The sequence below is a fragment of the Melampsora larici-populina genome, assembly GCF_000204055.1.
Source record: "Melampsora larici-populina 98AG31 unplaced genomic scaffold MELLAscaffold_43, whole genome shotgun sequence".
Classification (NCBI taxonomy): Eukaryota; Fungi; Basidiomycota; class Pucciniomycetes; order Pucciniales; family Melampsoraceae; genus Melampsora; species Melampsora laricis-populina.
In genome coordinates, this window is record NW_006768807.1 from 102,455 (window position 1) to 128,084 (window position 25,630).

The following is a 25,630-nucleotide window of genomic DNA, read 5'->3' on the forward strand; positions in this document are numbered from 1 at the left end:
CAGGCCCCGAGAGAGGAGACCGGGACTCAGGTCAAGTTAGAAAACACCCGACCGATCGATATTATACCCCGCGGGCCGCACTGCTGACGGAAGGATAAACCGACGAACTTCACAAGATAAGAACTGGTGCTTATGATCATCTTCATCATCCTTAATCCGATTCCTAATGGCGATTATCCATCCACATTGAGTGGGTATTCTAAAATTCGAAGAAGATGAGTCTTTATGAACCGAAATCGAGTAAACCATCCAATCCGTTGTATTTTCTTCTTCGAACAGCAAGTTCAGCGGGTGGCACCGGAAGTCAGGACCCCAGCAAAGCCTAAGTGGGAGGTCTAAATTTGATTGATTTTTAGCCTTTTTCGTACCAGAACAAAAGACTGATCCCCTCTTTTTTTCACTACTTCAATTCCAGACGTATGTGTTTCACCTCCAGGGTTTAAGAATGATCATTTAAAAACTTGGTTTTCGCTTCCACACCCTCCACGTTTGAGAAAAATAATTTGGTCGACTTAAGCAAAAGGAAACTTATTTTTTTGAGCAAAATAAATATATGATCAAATCAGGCTTTTTGAGCAGAGCTACAATTGGACATCGAACCTCCTGCAGTCTGGATGCTTTGATTTGTGTTGTGCAATCGACCCAGAAAATTTGACTTCAACTTTTCATAAAAGTGTAAATATGTACGAAAGCTTAAGCTTCTCTCAACAAACTCCAACAAAGTTCCATACACTCCTGAACTGACATCTACCTCAACTTTCAAGTATTCTGCACATTTTGAAATTCATATGCTCATGAGGCAACCTTGTTTTAAGAAAATTGAATTCATACCTATCAAAACCCTACATACGTCTAAAATTACTTTTTCAAAAATTTATCCTTTCCAGCTCAATGAGCTTTGCCTTTGGTAAGGTTTGTCTGGGTCCTGTGGAAGACTGAAGTGCGTACCTAAAAACCAATGACGCAACTCGCCAATCCTGATCTTAAAATCACCGTACTTGAACTTGTGCATTGGATCTGCAGTTGCTCAAATTGTCAAAAATACCAGTTGAACTTGAGATTAGATGACAACTTACAACACGAAGGATCTCATTACAAGGCATTCAATCCCCTTCACAAGAATAAGAAACTGTTCAATAAAAGTGTAAGTACAACACAAAACAGTAGTATGTATAAATTACATTCCAAATGATCTTTTCAGAAACCATAAACTTGATGCTCAAGGACTTTAAAATGATTGTGCATTGGATCTGCAGTTGCTCAGATTCTCAAAAATACCAGTTGGAATTAGACTTAGATGACAACTTACACCACCAAGGGTCTCATTACAAGGCAGTCAATCCCCTTCACAAAGATAAGACAATGTTCAATAAAAGTGTAAGTACAAAACAAAACAATAGTATGTACAAATTACATTCGAAATGATCTTTTCAGAAACCATAAACTTGAAGCTCAAAGACAAAATGATTTTGCATTGGATCTGCAGTTGCTCAAATTGTCAAAAATATCAATCAAGATTAAATGACAACCTACAACACGAAGGATCTCATTTCTAGGGCAGTCAATCCGTTCTGGAAGAACAAAAAACCATTCAAAGTATAAGTAAAACCCAAAACCAATAGAAGTAAATAACTATATAAATCACATTCCAAAGGATCTTTTTTAGAAACCATAAACTTGAAGTTCAAAGTCAAAGAGAAACTTGAAAAGATTCTCTTAAACAGATATACTACTCAACTAAATCTTACACCTAGTCTTAGTGTATGCAGAACCCAGTACATCACACACACACACTTGAAAAAAACATTTTCATTGCTTACTATGTTGTATGTAATCCCACTAATCCCACTAATTCACTGCTCCCACTAATTCTGCAAAATTCTAATGAAAAGAAATCCCAAAATCCCCCCAAAAAAAGAAACCCTTCTTACAAAAACATAACCAAACTCAATGTTATAAAGAAGAAAAAAACTACAAGAAAAAACTCATTCAAGAAACCAAAAGAAAAGCTCATCAAAGTTTTTATATCTATGTATATTTAATCATCTATGTATATGTAAAGTAAGTATTCAAGTAAGTTATTCAATTCATGATCAAATCTTTCTATGTATTGGTTAAATAAAATTTGATGTATGAAAAAGAAAAAAGAAAAAAAAAACTTTTGGGTTTTTTTCAAACACTTGCAAACAAAAACACAAAAAAAAGCAAAAAAACACACACACACACACACAAACACACAAACACCAAGAAAAAGAAGAAGAAAAAAAAAACAAAAAAAAAACAAACAGAAAAAAAAAAGTAACCAATTTCCTTCCAATTCCGATTTCCTTTTCATGCACAAATTGATTTTTTCAATACCATATATGTATATATATATAATGAAAAAAGAAATCCATTAACATTTCAATATATATCTATATATGCATATGTATGAGCAAAAAAAAAAATCCCAACAAACCCATCATCAAATCTTTTCATCAATTTTAGAACTACCAATCGCACCAAACTTTCCAATTCCAATTCCAATTCCAATTCCTGCTCCAGCTCCAATTCCAACCCCATCACCAACCGGATCAGCAGATTGCCTATTTCCCACCGCAAGCTCAGTCCAATCCCCCCTTCCGACCTCACCCTCTTCCTCATCCCCACCCCTCCCAAACCCGTTCCTACCCACAACTTTTCTTCCTTCAACTTAAAACTTTTAGCAAACGGATTCAAACTCAAACCCGGGTTAGAAGACCTCGATCGAGTATGTTCAAATCCCTGGTTCCTATCTATCATCCTCTGATCACTTGTACTTGTGCTAGGAAGTAAAGATGATGGGATCGGTTCTGATCTTCTTGTTTTGTTTAGATGGCTTTGGTTGGGTTCATAAGTTTCGATTGAATTACTTCTAGATTTGTTTTTTTCTAATCAATTTTCCATCAAATCAGTTTCCCAATCTTTCTCATATTGAAAAAACTTGAATCAAAAACATCTTTTCACAAACAAAACACACACACTTACCAGTTGGAATTAAATTAGGTATTAAACTTTCAATCGATCCCATCAAATTCGAATCCCAAATCGATTCAACCCGATCCTGATCCCCATCTCGATCCAAATCTAAATCTACATCCCTAACTAAATCTTCCACAATCCGATCTTCTTCACTTTTCCTTTTCACTTTCTTTAATCTTTCTAACCTAGAAGCCGGTTTCCCTTCCGAAACTTCAGATTCCAATCCGATTCCCAATCCCTTCGAATGACAAGTCCCAAAATCCATCAAAGGTAACGAACAAGAAGAAGCAGAAGCTGCAGGGCTGGGGTACATAAGTAATTGGGTAGGTAATGGGTTTAATCCATGATGAATAATGGGAGAAGAAGCTGTTGAATTCGATTGAGAATGTGAATGAGAATGTGAATGAGAACCGATAGGACCGAATGGAGAAATACTAGAAGTAGTACAAGACATCAGATTCGAATGATAACCAAACTTGAAATCCATCGAGTTTTTCAAACAAGGTTTATTTAATGGCACCAATGAACTAGCTTTTTGACTCCTACTCGCACTCGTACTGGTCACCAAACTTCTTTCCAAATTAGGTAAATTACTGAAATTGTCTTTGATGTGTTCTTGGATTTCTTCGGTCCATGGGTCTGCTGAATGGGTTATAGGTTTAGGTTCCCATGGATTTAAACTTGGGGTAGGGATCGATTGAATGATAGGGATAAAGTCCATTGTAGGTCGATGGATTAAGTCTGGATAAGTGGATGGGTTCGAAAGCTTAGATGTTGTGTCTTGATTAGATCCTAAGAATGGTTTGAATTGATGAATCGATCGGTTCAAGTTAGGTATAAGATGAGTTTTGGTTTCTTCAATCGGATTTAATGTCGAATTGGTATTAGATCTTGGTCTGTTCGGATTGCTATAAATCTTCATGACTTTTGGTTTATGATCCAACAAATCTGATTCTGGTACTCCTCCTCCTGCCACTAATTCAAGTTTAGTTTGGTTTGTTTTGAATTTCATTTTAAGTTTTCTTTGATTCAAGCTTTCTTTTAGTTTTTTCAATTCGATTTGTTTTTCTTCAAACCTTGAATTCATCTCATCAATCTCATCTTCAGTTCTTTCTAATTCTAATTTCATCTTGATTTCTTCTGTTTTGATCAGCTTGAAATCTTCTTGATACGAAAACTTTACACAATCTTCTTTAAACTTGATGGCTTTCAAATCGTTTTCAATACTCTTCGATTTGATCATTAAATTGTTTTGCATCAGTTTAAATTGATTTAGTTTTTCATTTAGGTTGGAACGTTTGAATTCTTTTAAATCTTTGATCTCATTTAAATGTTTTAGTGACGATTTGAAATGAATCTTTTTTAAATCTTCTTCATTCTTTTTAAATTGAATCGATTTCAACTCTGAATTCAATTTGATTTCTTCTTCACTCTTCTTCATCACCATACTTGTACTAACTCTTTCTGTGGTAGTGGTGGTGGTAGTAGTAGTAGTGGTAGTAGTGCTGCTTAGATCTTTGGTTTCTTGATGTGGTGATTTCGATTTAGATTTCGATTTTTTGGGTTTCGGATTTCGATCGATGATCAATGGATTAGATTCGGTTAATCCATCTTCGATTCCGCCGATCGAAAGTTTTCCAAGTTCTTGATGATGATCTTCTATAACCAAATTCGTACTGATCGTCTCTATAATCTCAACCTCTTCTTTGGTTGTCCTAGATTCAGATGAAACTGGTAAGACTTTATGAAATCCTAATTCATCAACATCATCATCATGACGGATAGGTAAAGTTGGGAATGTAGTTTCATCCAATCTTATCCTTTGAGAATCATTTGGGCTCATCGGTTCACAATGCGATGGGTCCTGTTTTGATTCGGTATCTTCTTTCTGATCATTATGGCAGTTTCGTAGTTTATAATCTTTGAATCGGATTTCATCATCTCCAGAGTCTAGTTCTTGTATCGAAGCTAAAGAAATCAAGAAAACCCAATCAGAATGTGTTGATCAAGAAGTAAGAAGTGGTGATCACTTACGATCACTGAACTTGACTTCTTGTGGCGAATCAGTAGAAACACCATGAGATTTGATCAACTTCCACTTCTTCTTCATCTAAAAAATTCATTCCAAAATTCCAAAATCAAAAAAAAAACAGTCAGCATTCATTGCATTCCATTCAACTTTGGAAAATCTTTTGAAAACCACTTACTAATTTGATTCAAAGTGAACTTCCTATAAACCAACCCCACCAACCCCACCAGTAGATCCCTAAATGCACAAAACCCCAATTCCAAAGCTTTCCAGAATTCATTGATTTTAAAAAGATAATTAAGTTTGAATTGGATCAAGTTATGGATCAGATCTAGTGTGAACCAAGAGCCAAAACAGCCTAGGAAAGTTTTAAAATTCGAAGTACTTGATGTTGATTGAATGAAGATGAGTGTACCGAATAAGAAGTTGAATTTAAAGTAATTTGGAGTGGATAGTTTGAATGAAAGTTTTGATTTCGATTTGAATGATGGTTTTGATAGTGATGGGTTAGATTTTGATGATAAATTGTTTAATGAGATTTGATTAAGGTATTCATGAAATCTTTGATCGGTGGGATTGGTAAGATATCCTAATCAAAATCAAACCATTTAGTTAGTTGATATACTTTCAAGAGTACTGATTGGTTACTTTACCTAAACTGAAAAAGATTAAACCCAATGAAATCAAAATCGATACCATTAACCGATCTTGATCTTGATTCTGATTCTGATTATCAACTAAACTAAAAATACTTGAAATCATTTCATCAATCTTCATCATCTAAATCAAAAAACCAAAATCAAATCGAAAAAAATGGTATCCTATATATATACTTGAAAAACTTGTAAAAAATAACTATATAACCTATCAACTTTTTTTTTAGTTTTTGAAATTTTTTTGATTTTTTTTTTGACTTGGTTTACGAAAAAAAAATTGAAAAAAACAAAAACACAAAAATCTTTTCACACAAACACACACACAGAGAGAAGATTTTTTTTTTCAGAATTCTTTAACACCTGGTCAAAGAGGAAGATGAAAAAAAAAATCAAATTCTGAAACGAGAGGCTTTCAAAAAAAAAAAAAAGTTGTGAGCTGGGAAAAAAAAGTGAGAGAGAGGTTTTTAAGAAGGTGTATGTAGTACAATTTGAAATGATTAAGAAGAAAAAAAACCAAAAGTAAACAAATCAAGAAGAAGGTTTAAGAAGACGATGAGTTTGTTTTAGTCAGTCAGTCGAAAGGATGAAGTAAACAACAAATTGAAAATTTGACTTTGACTTTTTTGGTTTTTGGGGTTTTGATCAGAAATAACGATCAAACTTGCTGATTACCAATATTTCCAATAGACACAGACACAGACACAGACACAGACACAGAGACAAAAGGACAGAAGACAAAGAACCTCAAAGAGTTCAAATCAAAAATCAAAATCAAATGATATCTTCTCCGAGACTTTAATCCGATAAATCGATTCAAGAAAATCAAAGAAGATCAAATGCTATGTATCTATAGAACTCAATTCAATTCAAATATCTTTCACTAGTCTTTCTTTCTTTCTTTAAAATCAGTACTAATTCTATCTCACAATAATCACCTTCAAATCAAATTCTTGTAATCTTGTACGTACAACAAAGAGAATGAGTGTGAAACTTACTGACAACGGGGTTGTGAAGAAATGAGCTGGTGATGAAAAAGTTACTTGAATCAAGTCATAGGTTTCAAGTTTCGATTCAAGTGGCAACCAGTTACCCAAAACTTAAAACTGATCTCCGGTCTAACTCTAAACAACCCCCCAACCATCTTGATTCATGATCCATGATTCATGATCCAGATTCAAAGCTGTGAGTGTGTGGAGACTATGAAGGTTCGTCCAATCAAAGCCAAGACTGATCAAGTGGCAAAGAAAAGAAGAAAAAAAGAAGGATTTTTCAGAGATTTCATGTACATTGTAATTCTTCTCACTCACACACACTCAGTGCTCACACTGGGCTGAGAAAAATGTACTTACACACTACAACTTCTAGATATCACATTCACACCTTTCTTCAAGACCTCCTCTGTCTATCTAAGAGCTATAAAGTCTCTCTCTCTCTCCGCTACATACAGTCAACTCTGATATAACCGATACACTGTCAAAACCGATAATCTCGGCAAAACCGATAATCTCGGCAAAACCGATAATTTTCGGCCATTTTTTTAAAAATTTCAGTGAAGTTGGCTCTGACAAAACCGATACTCCGTGAAAACTGATACAATTTTTTGGGTATCGGTTATATCAGAGTCGACTGTACTTCAACTTTTATCCCGAGTATATCACATGTGACAAATCAAGATTTTACATCATAATACTTTTATCAAATCACATCTTTTTACATACTCATTTCTTTCAAACTTATCAATCAAGCTTGGCAAAAAGATTGGATTTCATTTTTTTTTTGGATAGGATAGATCCGGGTGGAAATATGTAAGTGGAATCGATTGAAGCCTTTGAATGAGGAATGAAGTGGTTTGATCGGATCATGAGCAAGTGGCTCTGAAGTTTACCGAATTGATTATGAAGCATTATATAAGTTCTTTTGTGTGTAACAAATTTCATGAAAAAAATAAAAATAGAAACAAAAATCGATAACTTATCTATTTATCTTGTATCTTATAAAACGTTATTTGAATCATGTTAAAGATTGGTGGTGGAAATTAGAAAACGAAAAATAAGAGGCGTGGTGAACTTCAAGGATCCAATATCTATCACTTCTCGAGAGTAGTACTTGAGTTGGATAGAAATCTGATCTTAACAAGGTAAGCATGAATGAATTCCAATGAGTTGATCACTTTTATTTTAAGTCTTTGGTTCAACAGACTATCAATTTCATACAAAATCCACTTCATGCTCACCATGAGCCTACATACACCAAATCTTTCAAAATATTTCAATGAATGTTTTCAATAAAGTTTTCTATATGTCCAATCCAATCTATGTAAATCAGAAGCATAATTCCATACGTGTACTAAAGCCCCTCAAAGCAGGCAACAAAAAAAATGCAAAAAGAAGACATTCATTAGGTGATCTTCAGATTCACTTGTCAAAAAGCATTATTTTGTCCATCATGAGTGCTTGAGGCTTTCAATTCATTTTGAAATCAAGAAGTTGAAATTTTGATGTCCAATGGTTCTTTTTAATCATCACAATCTGGTCTTCAGCTTCAAGTTCAACTTCAAAGTCTAATATAAGTTTCACCAATTCTCTAAATCATATTGATTTTAAGAACTAAGTCTAGGATGAGTATTTATCTGACTTACACATATATCAATCAAATCATACAAGCCTCAAGCTAATCAAAAAAAATCATCATAAGTTGACTCAGTATAAGTGTCAAGCTCATCAGATCCTTTTTTTAGTTTGCAAAAGCTTATGATATAGATACAACTTTCTATCATCTTCTGATGCTTTGGGTAGTTCTAGTTGATCAGACTCAGTGTATATGCTCACTTTTCTAAATTTCTAATCAGAAGTTCATATTCTACAAAATTCAAACTCATCATTTACTGTAGTGATATGGTCCATTTTGACATTTTGAACTTTTCCAAAACTCGATTCCTGTGCAGAAATTGCTCAAGTGAACTCACCTTCAAAGTACATATCTTTTAACCAATTCTTCAAGCTTTTCAGATATAATACTTACAGATCATTACTTTCTTTAGTCTATTTCCTCTTTATACCACAAAGTTTTAAAGAGTTTGAGAAATGATCCCAGAGCTCAGTCCTGTACATTGTACCATAAATTCTATCAGAGCTTCAAAAGATCTTATAAAAATCTATCACACCACTCATGCGATCAGGATCAGGATCAAGCTCAGAACCCATCATCTGTCTGCCATGTTTATATTGTAGGATCAGGGTTCAGGTGGAGTCTAGCTATCAATGTGTCTGCATGGTAGTGATTAAATTGCAGGCTGAAGGACAGAAGTACAAGTGCCTTGCAGCAGTATCCAGTAGTACTCCCTGAACTCCATGACATACATATGTATGAGTATCACCTGTTGGCGAGATATGGGTGCTGTGATATAGCTTATATCATTATCCCTGAACAAATGCCCAAGTTCCCTTTTCACAGCTCTGCATATCTTTACTGGGGAACATGGAAAAAATCCTATGGGAAAAAACACTCCCTCGCTTTCTCCATTTTTCTTCAGTTTTCTTTGGGTTTTTATGGTCAGGGAATCATGAATGAAAATCATCTACGAGTTCTTGGATGGTCACAAGATGAACTCTATAAGGTTCCCAAACCTTGTGATCATATTCAAATCCTTTTCAACTGATGAAGTATTTGATTTTGTTGTGTTTTCATCTTGCAGTCTAATACATCTTTGACCTCTCATTAATGTTCTCCTTCAACCACAATTGGCTAGGGTGTGGTTTTCTGTTGTTTGAGGATTGTATCTGTTGTTTGTTTATGCGATCCAGATATGTGGAACACTGGATTAATACCCTTCATTGGAGGATGCAATACCAGTTTGTAATCCAACACCAATATCTGTATCATAACATTCAATATTAATGGAATCTCAAAGTACTTATCAATTCACACAACAGATATATCAGTCAATGTTTAGAGAGATGAGTTTGATATGGAGAATTATTGAGATTATAGATAGATGTGTAAATAGAGTGATTTCAATGAAGAATGAACAAGAAGAAAGTGTTCTGAAATTTGAAAAGTTGATAAACTTACAAGAAGCAAGATTGTTTAATTAGTGCTTAGGTTAAAGTTTTTAAAAAAAGGTGGTGAGTAAACTTGTACAAAATACTTTGTAGGTCTTAGTGCAACAGACACACAAAATAAAAACATAAATCAGTCTTTCCAAACACGATTATGACATGATTTGGTTTCCAACAAAGGGCTCTATCTGGTGATGCTTAGGTCTTGTCTTGATGACACAAGGTTCTCAACGGCTTCTATGATCCCATAAAGTTGACAAAGTCCTTGGCCATTAGGATACCTCAAGCAAGGGGCTTACTCCAAACTTGCACAGAATGAATGCTCAGTGTCAGATCTTTTGCAGGCATGATTTTTGCAATCTATCTAGAAGGATCCTAACCAATTATTCATTTTTGTAGTGTATCATCACAGTATTTATGGTACTCAAAGCTGCCTAGTTACATGTATATAGTTTTTGTATATAGTTTTTTAAAAAAAAATTGGCGGGGAAAAAAAATTATATTTGGTTCCCAAAAGTATGTAGCTTCAAGTCCCTGTTACATACTCTTATCTACTTCTGAGAAGTCACAAAGTTTGTTGGAAGGTCACTGGCGTTGCCTAATGAAATGAAATCAGACACCTGGGGTAACAGGTGCAGTGTAAGTAATAGGCAACAAGCCACAAGCTTCAACAAGCTACTGGAAAAATTTTTTTTCTGTGCACAGTGCAACAGGACAAAAATGTGGGGGTAAACGTCTGAAATGTGAGTAGGAGGTAAAAAGTCTAATAGTAGACATATAAGCGTATAAGAGTTAGGTAGTGATTCAATGAGTTGATGTAGTTAGTGAAACACTTACAATTTCTTTCCGATGAGGAAAGAAATTGAGCGTAACAGAGAACATTAGTTAAATGAGAAATTTGAGAGCACACAGACAAAAATTAAACAGTAGAAAAATTGCAGGTCACAGGAGACCTATTCCCAAACAAAACAAAAATGCCAGCTAACTCAAACCAAAGCAACTGAAAACAACCAATACATCCTAATTTGTTCCTCATTCGTACTCAAATTTCCACATGAGTCTTTTCTTGAAAAGAGCAAATGAGTTTGAGCTGAAATCCTTGACAGTTATAACTTGTCAAGAAAAAACTACACAAAAACGTAAAAGATGAGAACCCAAGGTATGACAGATATCATGACAAAGTCTTCATGCCTTGTGTTAGCAAACGGCAGCAAATCTATCTCGAGCTCGCCCAAGCAAGTGCCTGTGTGTTGTCTGGGCTCTTATCTACCACAAATCCTCCCTCTTATCTTGGCTTATACGTCAGTCTACACATTGAATTGTTAAGCATTAATGCAACTCTGATGCTAATGGATGACTCTGACGAAGCCTTCATCATTGCGGCGATCACGGTTGTTGGTGCTTTCGACAAGTTTGTCCAAACCGGTGTAGAACTTATAACTCAACAAGGGTTATACAGAGCTGGAAGAGGATAATCTACTAATAAAATGACTAGTAGAAGTTGTCTGAGACTGCTCTTCTAAAACAACACAATCAGGAAAGGACACTGTTGTATTGAGTACTGATAAAGCACCAGAGAAATGTATCACACAAATTTTGTCTCAACAGCACAATTTTATTACTATCAACACCGCTATAGTGTTATTCCCAGATGATAACCAAAGAAAATAAGCAATGTATTTGTGATATTATTACCAATAAGTCTTTTTGACTATAATACTGAAGTAAATTTCTCTTTATAGCTGTAATAAATGGCATATTTAAGTGACCAGGTACTGCTAAAATAAGTTTATGATGATAAACAAAATGATAACTGAATAAATGATAAAGAAAAAAGGGGAAAAACAGTACCAAAATCATCTCAAAGTATATATAACAATGTACTCCAACTTTTACAATGGTCAACAGCCTCAAAAACCAATCAAATCCACCCAAAAATCCTTAAAAACCCCATAATGATGTAATGTAATGATCTTGTTACCAATAAATGATGTAATTTTCACAGCCAAAAGTGATCAATGACACAGTAATATGATGTACAGCACTTCCTATGATGAATACAGGTGATTTTTTCCTTGTAAACTAGCTGAAAACCAAATTTTGAGATTACAAATTTTTTCAGATGAGGTCCAATTTTGGATTACTAGAGTGCATCTTTTAGCCCTTGTGATACTGATCATGTATCACACCCATATGACCTCTTTCTGATGAGTGATGAGTAAGTTATTGAGTTGTGAAGTTAAGGTTTTTAGTGTTACATGTTGACTTGTGACTGTAAATTTGAGACTCACACCAATTTCTTATTTACCTTGTACAGCCATTCCGATATTGCTTGTCGCTCCGTTTTGAAAAAGAAAAAGTGAACCTAAGTTTTTACCTGTTTTTACTCAATAAAACTTCAAACTTGGCTGTAATTCAAGGCAATACAGCCAAATTCCAGGTTTTAGCCGGTTAAAACTTAGGTTTCCAGCTCACAAACTTTTTCTTTTTCAAACAGGTGCGACAAGCAATATTGGAATGGCTGTAATTCTTTTCATACAAATCCGCTACTAGTGATTTACAGTTTGTAAATTACATAATCCACTCTCCTTCGTTGAATGAGCTATCTACCAACATAATCTGACGTCATTTGACATATGTAACAAGCTGAAAACCTTCATTTTTGACAAAATTCACCCATTTTCACTACTTTTCACAGCTGCTACTCCTCTTTTCTTGCTCATGTAATATGAAAGCATCCTCTATAACCTTAAAAATCCTGGAAAATCCTCTTGGCAACCTTAAATTCAACTATTACCACCAATACATATCCAAACTATACGTATACCCCTTGTTTACCAACTTCAAAAAAGTACCTTTTCCCTAATAACTTCTGTTTCTCCTTATCAACCTTCAAGATTAAAATTGTTACAGTATAATATAATGATATTCTTCCATATTCTAACCTTACTAAACCCATAAACCTAATATTACTACCCTAAAAACCATTCCCAAGCCCGTATACCTATATTTTCGATTTTTTCTTATGTTTTTCTTTCTTTTTGTAATAAGTTTGTGAATGAACCTTAATGATCTTAATAAGTAATATGAATTAAAATCATGTAATCTTGACCCAATGACCAATACATAAGCCCATAAGAGCTTCAATTGATCTCAAAACCTCTATTTCGAATTTCCTTCCCTGCTAAACTTCTCAAGTAAACTGGTAAACTGCTAATAATGAATTTTTTGATTGATCCCATAAATTGATCACCACACCGGCTCTGAACTTGAGGCTTTTATCCAGTCTCAGCAAGCAAATCATCACCATAATTTCAACTTAGCTTTGGCTATTGGTCAAGCGCTTGATTTACTCGCTCACCTGCAATATGTCAAACCAAGGATTCACAACCGATTGACAGCGTTCCAAGTACTAAGGTTTTGCAAAGTCTTTAATGGAGCCAAACACAATTTTCTTTGCCATGTGAGTTCCATTTGCTTCTACTCTCATGTACTTCAAGTCTAGTTGTGATCTCCGCCATACATTTTAACCAGGCCCGGATGTCGAGCAAGAACTTCAACCATTTAGCAAATCTAATCCAATATGATCTAATTTTCCATAGCAACTCCTCTGTACATCAATCACCTGTTGAGTGGCAGTTACTGGTCACCTTATGTTGTTTAGGTTCAAGTGGAAATGGGGGTAGTGCTTATATGATAGGTCGGATGTTTGGATTTATTGGCGGTAACTGGTAACTGGAAGTCCTGGTCCTTGAGACGTTACTGACTATAGTTGTGTGTCTTTAGAAGGGTCCGTACACAACTTTACGCACTGTTTTTTTGAAGAGGTTTTGAAATTGGAAAATCAATATGTCTATTGGCCAAATCAAGAAGAAAGAAATTGTATCAAGAGGCATATTGGCAATTGGTCTTTCTTTCAGGACTGTGTAGGATTCATTGACGGCACCTTAATTCTGCTGGCATTTGCACCAACAAAAGATCCAGAAGATTTCTGGGCCCGTAAGCATACATATGCTCTCAATACAATGTTAGTACCAGATCATCATGGTCGAATCATATATTATCTACATGGGTGGTGTGACAGTGTACACAACCAACGTATCTTTGCATCATCACAAGTGAGCAATTTTCTTTTTGAAAGCTGGGGATTTTTTGTTGAATTTTTCGCCTTGTATCTTGTATGTGTAGCTTGCACAGCATCCGGACGAAATTTTTGGCAAAAACAAATACATTTTGGCGGACTCTGGGTATACGTGTGCACGGAATATCATTCCAACATTCAAGAGTCCGAGAACTAACACCTTAGATGCAGTCAGGTGTGATTTCAACCAAGCTCTGAGTGAGAAACGAGTTGTCAGTGAACACAGTAACAGCCAACTTAAGCTTTGTTTTTAATTATTGCAAAACTTACAAATCATTATCCAAGACGTACCTTCAGCACAACGTGCTGTTACCTGGAGTAAGGTATGCTGTATCCTGCATAACTTTTCAATCAAATCCAAAGAATCATTGATTGATGTGGAACCCCATCAAGAATATCATGATGAACGCAACTTTGATGAGCCACTCTATGAGGATCGAAACACATCATATCAAAGAAGAAATGAGCTCCTGCAACAGTTTAGGCATTATCGAGAGCATAGAAACCAATCTCAGTTTACTTGGAATTGTTTGTAGTTTAAGATGAAATCTCTCCAAATTATCTTAGTTATCTTGGAATTGTTTGTGGTTTAAGATGAAAACTCTCAAAATTGAATTGTAATTGTTTGGCTTAATGTTTGATTTTTTGATTGATTGTGAAATGTACTTGAAGTTATTTTGGCTATAACATCTAACACACCTTTGATGAGTCTCTCTGATGAGTAGCAAGACTCATAAAATTAAGTGTGAAATTCAAATATTTCTTTGACACAATTGGGGCAACATAGACAACAAATATTTTGATTCATTTCACTATAAGAGTAAGTATTCTGAGTCACATCACACAAGAAGACTGATGACCAGTTAAAGTCTAAAGCTTTCCATACTTTCTGATAAAAATTTGTATTTGAAGTGATCAAATGGTCACTAACAATTTTATTGACCAAATCAATAGATATATATTGAGAGATATATACAAATCAGCTATTGCCTTGCAAACATAATAGACTTTCTTCAGCCTATTTAATAGAAAACTTCTTTATTCATCATCAAGGGGAAACAAAAATGAAGTTATTCACATTACTAAAGACCATCAATGATCTCCTGAGCCATCTCTTGAGCCTCATGAAGTGAAAGGCCAGCTGTGCAAAGTTTGGTAATCATATCGGTCTTTTCTTTAGCCAGCTCCAATTTGGACAACCCCGATCCCTCGCACCCAGACAAGGCCCGACGCTCTTGATCTAATTCATGTTCAAATTTACACAGTGACGATCTGGGTGCAATACATTCAACTTCAAAATCAATCTTTCATGCTAGAACTAAACATATAGAAATTCAGTACCATTGGATACGTGAAGTTGTGAAGAAAGGAGATCTTACTATCAGACACTGTCCTACTCACTTGATGGTGGCAGATTTACTTACAGAGCAACTTCCTAAAGAGCAGTTTTCAAATTTAAGGAAGAGTTTGGGTTTAAGGTTTCTGGGTTGATGCTCTTTGAGGGGGTGTGTTACGATAGTATCTTATTAGGTAGTCAAAGATCATATTCCCAGAAAGGAAATGAGCAAGTGGTGGAGGATTTAGAAAATGTAGTGAGCTAGAGTTGGCAAGTATGAGATGTACACAGGGGTGAACAATTTGGAAGATTGAATCAAGGGGTAATGGAGGAATTCTTTTGGGGGTTATCTGTTCTCTTTTGTATTTTCTTTTCCCTCTTTTACTGATTCTTTTCATGCCGAAAAGAATCAGTGAGTTGTCTTTATTTTTCATCATCAATTTTTTCTCTTCTCATATTTTACTAATAATCTCTATTTTTATCACTTAGATCTTAATCAACTTTAGTTGTCTGTTTTAACCTTCATCTTACGCGTGCTCTCATTTCCTTTCGAGCTTGCAGGTAGAACTTCTTCTCTCCTTCTTGATGAGATGTCTTTCTGTCTTTAACTTTTTCTTTTCTTGTGTTGTCTTCTTGGTGTGTTAGGTTAGTTCCTGTTCTCGACGTTGACTAGCGGATTGCTGTAGTCTAACGCCAGAACCCCAGGACCTGTGCCCTCAGGTTAGTAATGTCGAAAAGAATCAATCTTAATCAACTTTAGTTGTCTGTTTTAACCTTCATCTTACGTGTGCTCTCATTTCCTTTTGAGCTCGCAGGTTAGTTCCTGTTCTCGACGTTGACTAGCGGATTGCTGTAGTCTAACGCCAGAACCCCAGAACCTGTGCCCTCAGTGTTCACATTTCTCTACTACAGTTCAATCCAGCGTAGACGTCATCTCAAGATACCTTTTAGGATCTTGAGTGTTTTACTGTTGAGAACTAGCTTTTATAAAGATACACCATTTGGGAAGAAAAGGAGATCTAACTTACCTTTAGTAGTATTTGCAGCCAACATCCTGATTTATTCCTCCTTCTCTTTGGTCAAAGTCCCCTTTGCTCAGTGAGCCTCAATATCTATCTCAACACCCTGCTGGATTGTAGCGCCCCCCCCTTCACCAGTTGACTTACACCATCTTTCAGCTTCTTTGAATTTGGCTTCCAAAATGTTGATCTAAATAGTAAAAGGGCAAAGATAAAAAAAGTCAGAAACTTGGATACCAGAAGACAAAGTACATAAATAAAACAATAACCTTCTGTTTCACACCATCCCATTTGGGTGTTTCAAAACCTCTTGCACCAAGATACAGAGCACATCTCCTTGAACATTCTTTCTTTCCTGGAAGGCCCATCCAATATCTGTTGTAGTTAGTTGAGATTGTATCGATGCTATCCATACACATCCACTGCTTGTCACCTGAGAACTCTTGATCACCTCAAGTTAAACAACTCCATTCTACTATCAAGTCCAACATTGTTTTCCCTTCTGAATTTAATTCTTTCTGCCATGAAATTTGTTTCCGAGTTGCCCCATCTTCAGCACTGGTCGAATTGGTTGTAGCATTTGTAGAAGTTGGTGTTTTCTTTGAATTGGTTGTGGCATTTGTAGAAGTTGGTGTTTTCTTCTTGCTTTTGCTCATTGAAGAAGCTGAAGGTTGATTGTTTGATTTTCGAATTCCACGTCCTTTCTTAAGCTTATCCACAGGTTCTTCCGTTGCATCAGGGTTTGTAGGTGCAGTTGCAGCAGTGTTTGATGATATAGAAGATGGCATGACTATTGCTGAAGGAAGAGAAGCTGCAGTGCCTGCTGGAAGATGTTGACTTGTGGGATACATGAAGACAAGGGGTGAGCCAGAAGCAATGAAAGGATGGTGTGCAGGATAAGGCAATACAATTTGAATGGGGGTTGCACCAGAACTGCTTAGCGGATGAGCAAGACTCCAGACGGCATCAGTGGAATTTAAAGGTGTTGATGGGGTTTCTTGAAGCACGTTGCAAAGATTGGTTGAATGGGTGCATGTGTTTGGAACTGTAGATGATTGAGGGGGCATGGTATGAATTTGGATATGAAAAGTTTGGGTATACAGGAGCACGTGGCATGGAAGCAGGGAAAACTACCCCTCGAAAATATAGTTTTAGATACTTGTATATAGTCGTGAGAAAACTATATACCAAAAACCATATACAACTATACTCAACTTTGAGTACCGTAATTGTCCACAGCCACTTCTGACTTTTTTTTTCTGAATCTGGCTTTGTTTTGGCACCAATCCCAAATCCAATTCAAATCACTCAACACTACCAGGCTTGGGTAGGCGGCTTATGTACCTAGCTCAACAAAATAACTTGTGATCAACAATTTTCAAAACTTCTGTAATCAAATCTATTTCATTTTAAAGACTCTGTCTCTTTCTTCTTCCTCTTTTTCTTTTTCTTTCTCTTTCTCTTTTTTCTTTCTTCTTCTCTTTCTTCATCAACCAATAAGCTCATAATTCAATCTCATTCTCATTATCTCAAAATAAATCATGTACATTCAAACCACAAAAAAAGAAAACCAAAAAAAAAATAAAGCAAAAAAAAAACCAAAACTCCCCAAAAAAGAATAAAAGTCAAAAAGAAAAAAAAATCCAAACTGATCATTTTTCTAAAATATCTTATTTTCTTTCATTTAAATCTATTGGTTGTATTTATATATAACTCTAATCTAAAACACAAAAACCAATTTCAATTCCCAAGTTAAAATAAACATTCATTCATTCATTTTTCATAAAAAGATTTGATTTCCCATCAAGTTTTTTTTTCTTGAAGGTTACTTTCTTTTGTTGGAATTTAGATGATCAAGTTTAATTTTTTTTTTTGATGTAAATAAAAAAAATATCAATAAATAAAAAAAATCTAAAAAAAAAAACCAAAAAAAGAAAAAAATCTAAAAAAAAAGTCAGAAAAGAAAAAGCCAAAATAAATAAATAAATAAAACCTATATATAATGAAAAATCACAAGATGTATATCAAACAAAAATCAACAAAGAGAAAGATAAAAAGAAAACTTAAACCAGAAAAGTCCATAAGAAAAAAAAATGTGTAAACTAAGAGAAAGAGAGAGAGAGAGAAGAGCCAAATTTGAGATGAAAAAAAGAAAGAAGAGAGAAAGAGATAGAGAAATAGTGTTTCCAGAATCGAGTTGATCAAAAAAAAAAGAACCGAAAAAAAAAATCAAGACAAAAATGAAAGAAAGAAACCCAAATCAGAAAGAAAGAGATCTTTTTCGTTATTCTTAAACGAAAACGAACGTCATAAAAATCAGTAAGCTTGAATAAATAAATAAATGATTTTTTTTTCTCTCTCTTTTGTCAATTTTCATTCATTCTTTCTTCAAGTGTTCTAAAATATAGAAAAGAAAAAAAAACATGAAAAACCAACTTATAAAATAAAAAAAATCCAATCAAATTCGAAGAAAAAAAAAAGAAAAAAGAAAATCAAGTTTCTTTTTAGTTTATGAATAAATGAATGAATTTTTTTTTGGTTCCAAATTTTGATCAAAGGGTTTATAATTACTAAAAAGTTTTCAACCAATCCAATTTCCACCCCCCCAAAAAAAAGAACCCCATCAACACATCAGTTTTCACAAAACTTAAACCTATTGGTAAGAGAAAAAGAGACAAGAAAAAAACAAACCACAAAGAAATGAGTATGAACTCTCGAAGAATGATGAACTTCCATTTCGTCCATTTTAAATGCATTCAATTCCTCCTAAACCCCCCAAAAAAACCAAAAAAAAAAAAAGAAATCACATCAACAAAACCAAGGTTATCATTAACTTTTGGAAAGAAAGAATGAATGAATGAGATGGTTTACTTTAATCCGTTGAGCTAAACTAGGAGTCAATCGATTACAAGTAGCTGGTCCACCTCTTCGATCATAGATAGCTGGAGGCCAAGTCGAATGAACTGAAAGGTTTTGAGCAAAAGTCGCTCTTCTATTGATCATTGATTCACCATTAACACCTACCGAAAAAGAAAAAACCACAAAAACTTCAATATGAAATCCAAAAAACCTCTTCTCTAATCAGTTTTTGTGATGCTTACTTTTAAGAATTCCTTTTTTCGGTAAAGCTTCTTTCATAGGTAAAGTCACACTATTTCCAAATAAAGATTCAGCATCATACTCATCAACATCATACGATTCTCTTTCTTCTCTAATCGCTTCATCCGATCCATCCTGATCGTCTTCCTTCAAGACTTCTTTTCCTCTCAACGTCGTTTCATCATCATCATCATCATTCTCATCTGTTTCTGAATTGGTTTGTAAAGGATTTTGAAGAACTGATGAACTAGAACTGGTCTGTTGAGTTGATTGAGACGTTTGTCCAAAACTCGATCCCCACTTCCATTTGTTCTTTAACTTTTCTTTTTCTTTTTCAATCATCTTCTTTCTAGACTCGTTTGGATCCACCCCATTACCACCTTCGCTCTGATTACCTAAGACCACACCCATCGGTTTTTCAAACTTCTTTGACGATGATGAAGAAGATCCATTTGCCGAATTAGGTTTATGATGATGACTCTTAGCTGCTGCTGCTTCTCTCTGAGCATACTCTTGTTTCTGTTTAAGAATAAAAGCAGCAGCTGGGGTCAATCCATCCAAACTTTCTTCTTCGCTCACAACCACTTTCATGCCTTCATTCGTCTTCTTTCCCTTCTTGACATCTTCTTCTTCTCTACTCTCTTCATTCATACTCGTCAGATTCTCCTTCTTATTATCTTTAAAAATCTTCGTTAATCCCATCACACTATTCCTTCTAGCTGTTCTACCCAAGTTTCCTAGTTTTCTTATCATCACACTTGCTGAACTGACGGTTGAACTGATCGAAAGATTATCGGTTGACGAATTTGCTCGACTGTTTAAAAGTCCAAACCTTCGACTCGTCCCATTACTCTTGGGAGGTTTAGATGTGACGAGTGGATCGGAAGAGGTGATGACCGATGGTGAAAGTAATGTGTTAGATCGGTTCAGAGAAGTCAGTTGGGCTGGTCCTGATTCAGGTATAGAGGATTGAATCATATCATCATGTAAGGCTCCAATACTCAAGGCTCTTCTTAATTTGAATCCTAGCTTAGGTTTAGGTTTGAATCCAGTGTTTGGAACGTTTAGAGTAGGATTAGGAAATCCTGTTGGGGTTGATGTGGTCGTACTCATTCGATCCACACTTGTGCTTGGAGTGCTTGGATCAAGTACTTGATCAGGTTCAGAGATCGTTTCTTCACTATTCTCTTCACTCGCCAGATCTACTTTACTTTCGGCTAGAGCAGGTGAAGAAGGTGCAGGTACAGCTGCAGGTGATGCTCCAGGTGGCGGAGCTGGTGAACGTGTGCCTTGTGCTAACGGACTAGGTTTTCGTACCATGGCGTTAGGACGAGGAGGATGAGGATTAGAACTAGAACTATTGAGATTCGACATTGAAGGATGATTCGAATTAGGTTTAGTAGAACTTGGGTTTTGATTGATTTGAGAAAAAGGATCGTGGGGTTGAAGAGCAGGACTGGCGCGTGGTGAAGAAGTGGTACTAGACGGCTTCGTTGAACTATCACGTCTGATCCGATGATGAGAGTTTGTAAGGACAGGTGTACGATCACTTTGAGTACTATCAGTACGAGTTCGACTAGGAATATGAATTGAAGAAGGTCGACTGTTTTGCACAAGACTAGATCCTGTTCCGGTTCCGGTTCCGGTTCCGATGCTCGGTCTCGAATGATGAGAAGAAGGTAATGAAGAATTCGAACCACGATGAGAATGAGCTTGAGCGTAGAGTGGTTGAGGATAAGATTGAAGTTTATGCTTTGATTGATGAGATAGATAATCACTATGACCTGAAGGAGAAGAATTACGAGAGGTTGAAGTAGAAGAAGGACGAGAGAAGGTAGGTGAGATTTGATCAGATTGATGGTGTTGGTGTTGATGTTGATTTGAATGAAAGATGAGGGGATTGAAGATGGCTAATTGAGGAGAGAGTGAATGAGGATTAAAGCTATAGGGTTGAGGTGAGATCATGAGGTGAGGGGGAGGGAAGGGATGGACTAGATTGGAAGGGTGAGAATGAGGAATGTGCGCGGATTGATGATTGTATTTTGATGTCTGATGATTTGATTTTAATGATGATGATGATTGAGTTTGATGAGTTGGTGGTGATGGTTGTTGTTGTTGTTGCTGTTGGTGGTGATATGTTGAGTTAATCCTAGCATTAGAATGGTTGTTGTTAGTATTGTTATTATTGTTAGTATTATTGTTGTTATTGGATGATGAAGTCGATCGAACGAATTCAGGAATTGATGAAGAAGTTGAAGATTGAGCTACTAACATCTTGGATTGATTGATTGATTAATCAAAACTCAGATAAGTTTGAAACTATTTCTCTTTAGTCAAATCAGAGAATATCAAATCACCAAATCAAAACTCAATCAAAATCAAAAATCAAAAGTAAAATTCACTTAAAAACTTGAAAAATACTTTGTCAATCCAATTCATCAATTCAATTCAATTCAATTCAAATCACAACTCAAAGCTTAACTTAAGGTACTTATCACCTTACCTTAAACTAACTTCATCACCAACCCACTTAACGGCTTAAGTTCTACACTTATGATCTCTCAGCAATCCATGCACCACCCTCATATTGGTCTTAAAAATTATCCCTCCCTCTATAACCTTCAAATCTCACATTCTTAATGCCTGAAGCGGCGGATCACAAGACTTCAAGCACACCCAACAGTCAAGGCCAACAACACTTACAGGATGTACTTTGGTTTCTCGCGTGTCTAAAACACTCAAGGCCCCATTGAGCAGCCAGATTTGCATGTGTATACCTCACATTCATACAAGTATGCAATGTAACACAATCAAAAAGCACATTTGCCTCACTTTAATGAAGGTCAATGCACATGAACTCTTGAGGTTTGAAAATAATCTGTTTCAAAAACCTTTCATGAGTCAAGATAAAAAAACCTTTTGAGTGTTTGAATTAAACAATTCATCAATACTGAGCCAGATTGTCGATTTTCTTGACCTGATAATCATAGAGATTTTCAGCAGATCAGCCTGGATGGAATTTCTTTTGGTCAGAAAAGTCCACAATAGATCTCTATAAGTTTGTTTCCAAGAACTGTGTTGGATGCCTTGGTCAATGAGAACAGCCAGATCCCTTCACACTTCCCAAAAGAATATCTTTCTTGTGAGGGTGAAAGATAATTGAATTTAATGCAGAAAACCAATTCATAAATATAGAAGAAATGTAGAAAAATGATGGAATTGATGAGAGAATTAATGATTTTGTGAATCAAATCTGATCATCTTTCACCTTTGAAAAACATATAATATTTGCAATTTCAATCCACAGTCCTCTTAAGCTATTGGTTCACAAAACAAGTCATTGATGGTCTTGATTATTGTTGGAAACAGTGGTACAAACCAACTTCCTGAAAAAAACAGTTTTGGTAAACAGGAAAGACCATCATCCATTACTTCAACCAATTTCTGTGAAGAATTGCCCTGGGCTGAAAGAGGAGAGTATGATCATAATCCCTGGCAAACACACACCAATTCTACCTGAGACTCATTTGGTTTGAGTTTGTGAGCTCATCCTACATCAGAATACCTACCATACTGATTCCTGGTGTGATGATGTTTAAGTGGTATCTTGAAAGATGATTTGTTGAGCTGCAAGAACTGAGGTGTATCCAGATTAGTTAGTCTGGAAATGTGTGGTAAGCACCAAAGTGAATTTCTAGTATTTTCAATTCTTCAAAACTTGCTGCATGTAGAATTACTCGCTACAAGCAATATATCTTCAACTTACACACAAACTTCTGATTTGGTTGAACTTGGTCCTCACAATTGAAGCCAGACCAAAACAAACATATCCTCACTTCAAGGATCGTATTGGTGTGATGCACAGCACCCATCTACCAGAATTCTTGCCACATCACCTAAATCTAGAATATCAAGCCTACAAGGAGTGCTTCTCACAGAATCTATGGGCAGCTTTGATTAGCTTTCCTGGATGATTCTTTTAATCTTCATATATTTCTTTTACTTGACATCTTGACTTGAAAGAAGCAAACCACCTACTCACAGTCCAATGTATTTGCTCCAACTTGATTTGATTCATCTTATATCCAATTCATCTTATATAATTTCTAACACTCAGCCTACTATTACTTCAAGCTTACCTTCTGGATATCAGACCAACAACAGTTTGCCTGCCCCACAATCTTTGCTGTGTATGATCATGCCAACTATAAGAGTCCCAGGGATAATCCCATCATCTGACTCTTGTTGGGGTCTTTTTGACAGACTCAGAGACATGAGGGATACTCATGACCACCAACAAGATGATCAATCTGCCTTACTACCTGGTAATTAAACACCTTGTGTATTGGTCTGTGAACAATCAAAGACAGTTGTAGTAACACCACGGGCATCTATTAGGTTCAATCATATGTGAAACTTAATGTGGTGACAGAGCTCACAATAAGTCTCAAATTTGGATTGAAACCTATCAAAATCCAAGGTCCCCCCCTTGCCTTTAATAGGTTTCAATCCAAAAATTGAGACTTATTGCGGACTCGGACACCACAACTTTGCTCAATCGGGTCTCGGACATAATAATTCCCGTGGTGTAAGTAATCTCACTGCCCGCATAGCTGACTCGGCAACAAAATTCCAAGGAGTCCTTGGATGCCCCCCCAGGAAAAGGGCACCCAAGCAATACCTCTGAGGCAAATTTTGGCCGTTGCTGTTGCCTCAGATTGGACACTTGGTGGGAGCTTCCCTCAGAGTCTAAATCCAAGGACTCCTCAGAGTTTTGCATCTGAGCCAAATATCCTGGCTGTCTCTATTCTTACTCTTTCACTTTATATGATTTCCTTATGATTAGTTCTCTTTCTTTAATTTTCTCTACACTCTCTTCTCCCCATTTCATCTTTTATCTCATACCTTGGGATCTAAATTCCCCTAACCATGAGACTGTTGCCTTTCTGACATTGGATTCTGAGCCGGCAAGTGTGTAAGTAAGCCTGTACCAGGTGCAAAGGTAAGTGAAAGGTTTATTTTGCAAAAACATTCTTTATCTGCCCCCCAAGTGTGTGAATTGATGATGATTGATTCTAAAATTTTCAAACTGATGGAATGTTGATTGTTAACTTGCGCTCATCAATTCGTAGGTATTGTTTCCTCCTGTGGTAGACTTGGCACAGGATTTGGGAAATCAAAACACCTGCCTCAGAAAAAAGGAAATTTGATAAACTGGCTAAAGAATTTGATTTTTTGTTCAATTACTTTGGTAGCCTAACTCATGATGGAAATTACATAAGCCAATCTCATCCTTAATTTGCTTTCATTAACATACCTAACAAACAAGATCACTGCACTGTCTGTAGCCACTTGGCATGTCAGGGCTGTCTCTGGTGCTGTAAGGTAGTTTGAGCTAGTGAAAGATCTTGGCAATCCAACTTCAAGGGACATCAAGATGGATAAAGACAATCTGGAAAGGCCAGCCAAGGTTGTGTAGGTTGAAACCAGGAAATGCAGGCTGGTGATAAACTCCCTCTGACCAAATCCAGGACCATACTGAAAACTAACCCTTTCCATCAAGATCAACAATTTTCTCTTACTTCATTTGGAAACCCAGCACCAAACTTTTTGAACCGGACTTAGAATCAGTTTCTTGCTCACTGTTTGGAAAGTAGCTCAAGCTTTGCTGTTTGAGCAAATCCTACTGCTCAGGTCAATTGTTGATTGGCTGTGTCCCAATGTGTACATGTTTGATTGAAAGTGGTTGGCTGAAGAGACATTGTTTGATTTGTGATCTAGTTGCCAAAAAAGAGAAGGTATATAATCCATACACCTTTCTGTTCATATTTACTTTTTCATCTTTCTATTCCATACAAACTTTCCTCAACCACTTTCTTATTCTAAGTCTGGCTTGCAGCGCTACCCAGCGCTGAAACTGCTGAAATGGGCAGTGTAGTGGTGAAAAACCATGTTTGGTTGTGGTAGCTCTAACAGTAGCTCAATTAATTTTGGGCACAAAAGTAGTAGCTGAAAGCATGTTTTTTTTCGCAGCGCCACACAGCGGTTCCAGCAAAAAAAAGTGTTATTTTCAAACTAAAGGAATAAAATAAAATCAAAGCCAAATTGTCATCAAAAAAGTGTATAGAAAACATAAAGGTGTAAAAGAGTGTAAATAAATCAATAGCAAATTGATTTTTTAAAGATTATGAAAGATAAGAAAGATTATGGAAAATAACAAGACAACTGTTAGTTTGAACAAGTGTGAAGAATAGACAACCTTCAATGAGTGTATAGAAAATGTAAAGAAGAG

The 25,630-nt window shown here is 35.8% G+C and overlaps 2 protein-coding genes across 2 annotated transcripts; both read right to left on the minus strand.

Annotated features, from left to right (window-relative positions):
* Nucleotides 1–2,464: 2,464 nt before the first annotated feature.
* Nucleotides 2,465–5,806, minus strand: MELLADRAFT_110278 (uncharacterized protein; the record flags this gene model as incomplete). The annotated part of the gene is made up of 6 exons (XM_007414489.1): nt 2,465–2,585; nt 2,675–2,909; nt 3,154–4,968; nt 5,035–5,110; nt 5,257–5,618; nt 5,683–5,806. 6 exons carry the CDS (start codon nt 5,804–5,806, stop codon nt 2,465–2,467), a joined length of 2,733 nt encoding a protein of 910 aa, XP_007414551.1.
* Nucleotides 5,807–18,886: 13,080 nt separating this feature from the next.
* On the minus strand, nt 18,887–22,107 carry MELLADRAFT_110279 (uncharacterized protein; the record flags this gene model as incomplete). Its single annotated transcript, XM_007414488.1, has 5 exons — nt 18,887–18,892; nt 18,931–19,005; nt 19,111–19,259; nt 19,341–21,612; nt 22,042–22,107. The coding sequence occupies 5 exons, from the start codon at nt 22,105–22,107 to the stop codon at nt 18,887–18,889; spliced, it is 2,568 nt and encodes an 855-aa protein (XP_007414550.1).
* Between the last annotated feature and the right edge of the window lie 3,523 nt (nt 22,108–25,630).